A 2,061-nucleotide genomic window follows, 5' to 3' on the forward strand; every position below is an offset into this window, starting at 1 on the left:
TGAAAATGTTCTGTGTTGATCACCTTCATTAAATCCAACTTGAAAACGTTCTGTGTTGGTCACCTTCATTAAATCCAACTTGAAAATGTTCTGTGATGGTCACTTTCATTAAATCCAACTTGAAAATGTTCTGTGTTGGTCACTTTTATTAAACCCAACTTGAAAATGTTCTGTGTTGGTCACCTTCATTAAATCCAACTTGCTTTTCATGTTTGTTTCCTTCCCATTGAACGCTTTAAAATTGTAGATGATTTTGAATGCCGACGAAATGGATCTCGATTATTATTGTAATTATTTATTTTATAATTTGAATTTTTGTCGCTTCTTTAATTATGTGTTAGTCTGTTCACGTTCTTACTCTCGTTGGATTTGTATTTTTTTTATATTATTTTGAACTGTATTAAGTAATGTTGTAATTTTTGCTATTAGTGAATTCTCCAAATCGTTACTGTCGCAGTTCGAAATGTTAGCTTCTACCATTTTCGCGGCTTCCAACAACTCATATATGTTACCCGGTTGCATGTACGTCACTCCTTTTTAAATGTCATCTCTTAAACCTAGCTCAACGGCTGAATAACGGCTGATTGATGTCATTTTCATCCACATCGGCACTGGAAGCAAGTGCATGCATTCTGAAAAAGTAAACATCCACTGATTCTCGAACACCCTGTTTTGCTGTCCATATGTCACTTCAAGTTTTCCAGCGCAACTCTTTTGGGTTATAATGTCTATGAACACAAGTTTTTAGCTCATTGAAGGATCGTTTTGTCTCCGCAGGTAGTCAATTAAGCCAGTGATTAGCCGCAGTTCCAGGTAACAACAGATTCCAAAGTGACAAATGTATTGATTATATCATCAAAATTGATAAGAGATGCTCGTTTGTGTTCAATTGAAATTATGCTTAAATTGGAAAGTCTCCCCTGTCCCATTGTACTTCTCATGTAGTTTTTGATGATTTTGAGTTTACTGAAACTTCGTTCTCCAGATGACACTGTGACAGGCAACGTGAGAAAGATTCTCAATGCAGTAGTGATGTTAGGGTAGCCTTCTTCTTTATAAATGAGACTTAGCATTTCTTTTGATGTGGCTTTTTTTAAACTTTTGTCAACTGTCAAAGCGTGATGCTTGAAACTTTCTATTTCAAACATGAATTCATCAATGTTGAGATCAGCTGAGTATATATTTGCCAAATTTTCGGCTTTAATTTTTAGATCTGCTGTCTGCATTTCTTCAATTTTAACACCACTCAAAAACCCAAACGTACTGTTTACATTATTTAAAGATTCAAACCTGTCACTAAGTTCTGTAATCACTCTGTCAATGATTTCTAACATAGTCACTTGGTACATATTTTCAACACTTGTCAGAGCTTCATCATTGCACAATTCATCAGCTATTTTTCTTTTCATTCTTGGTCTCTTTTCTGAAAATGCAGATGTTAGATTATTCATTTTTGCTAACAATTTACCCTCAGCAATGGCCTCAGATGGTGCAGACTCTCTGCAAGACTTCATAAGTGTCAAAAGACCTTTGAGGTTTCGGGCAGCCAAATCAACTGTTAAATCTTTTTTTTGTAAAAATTCGTTTACATGGTTAATCTTTTCTAACAATGCATGCCAAAATCTAACCATCTTAGTCTCTTTTCTGAAAATGCAGATGTTAGATTATTCATTTTTGCTAACAATTTACCCTCAGCAATGGCCTCAGATGGTGCAGACTCTCTGCAAGACTTCATAAGTGTCAAAAGACCTTTGAGGTTTCGGGCAGCCAAATCAACTGTTAAATCTTTTTTTTGTAAAAATTCGTTTACATGGTTAATCTTTTCTAACAATGCATGCCAAAATCTAACCATCACGATAAATTCAAGTTTTTGAATATTTTTCAAAAGAGAGCTGGCCTCATTCACAGTTTGAGGAGTTGAGAAATCATAGTTTTTAAGATCTTCTAGAGTCTGCAGAACTTTACTATAATGTTTATATACAGCTTCGACTGCATCTAATCTTGCAGACCATCTTGTTTTGCTTTCAGGTTTTAATGTTATCGGCACATTTTCTTTGAGAA

At 34.7% G+C, this 2,061-nt stretch overlaps 1 protein-coding gene across 1 annotated transcript; it reads right to left on the reverse strand.

Moving 5' to 3' along the window:
* Positions 1-537: 537 nt before the first annotated feature.
* HELRODRAFT_184590 (hypothetical protein) lies at positions 538-1,451 on the reverse strand (the record flags this gene model as incomplete). Its single annotated transcript, XM_009014473.1, has 2 exons — positions 538-728; positions 1,100-1,451. 2 exons carry the CDS (start codon positions 1,449-1,451, stop codon positions 538-540), a joined length of 543 nt encoding a protein of 180 aa, XP_009012721.1.
* Between the last annotated feature and the right edge of the window lie 610 nt (positions 1,452-2,061).

The sequence above is a fragment of the Helobdella robusta genome, assembly GCF_000326865.2.
Source record: "Helobdella robusta unplaced genomic scaffold HELROscaffold_1339, whole genome shotgun sequence".
Classification (NCBI taxonomy): domain Eukaryota; kingdom Metazoa; phylum Annelida; class Clitellata; order Rhynchobdellida; family Glossiphoniidae; genus Helobdella; species Helobdella robusta.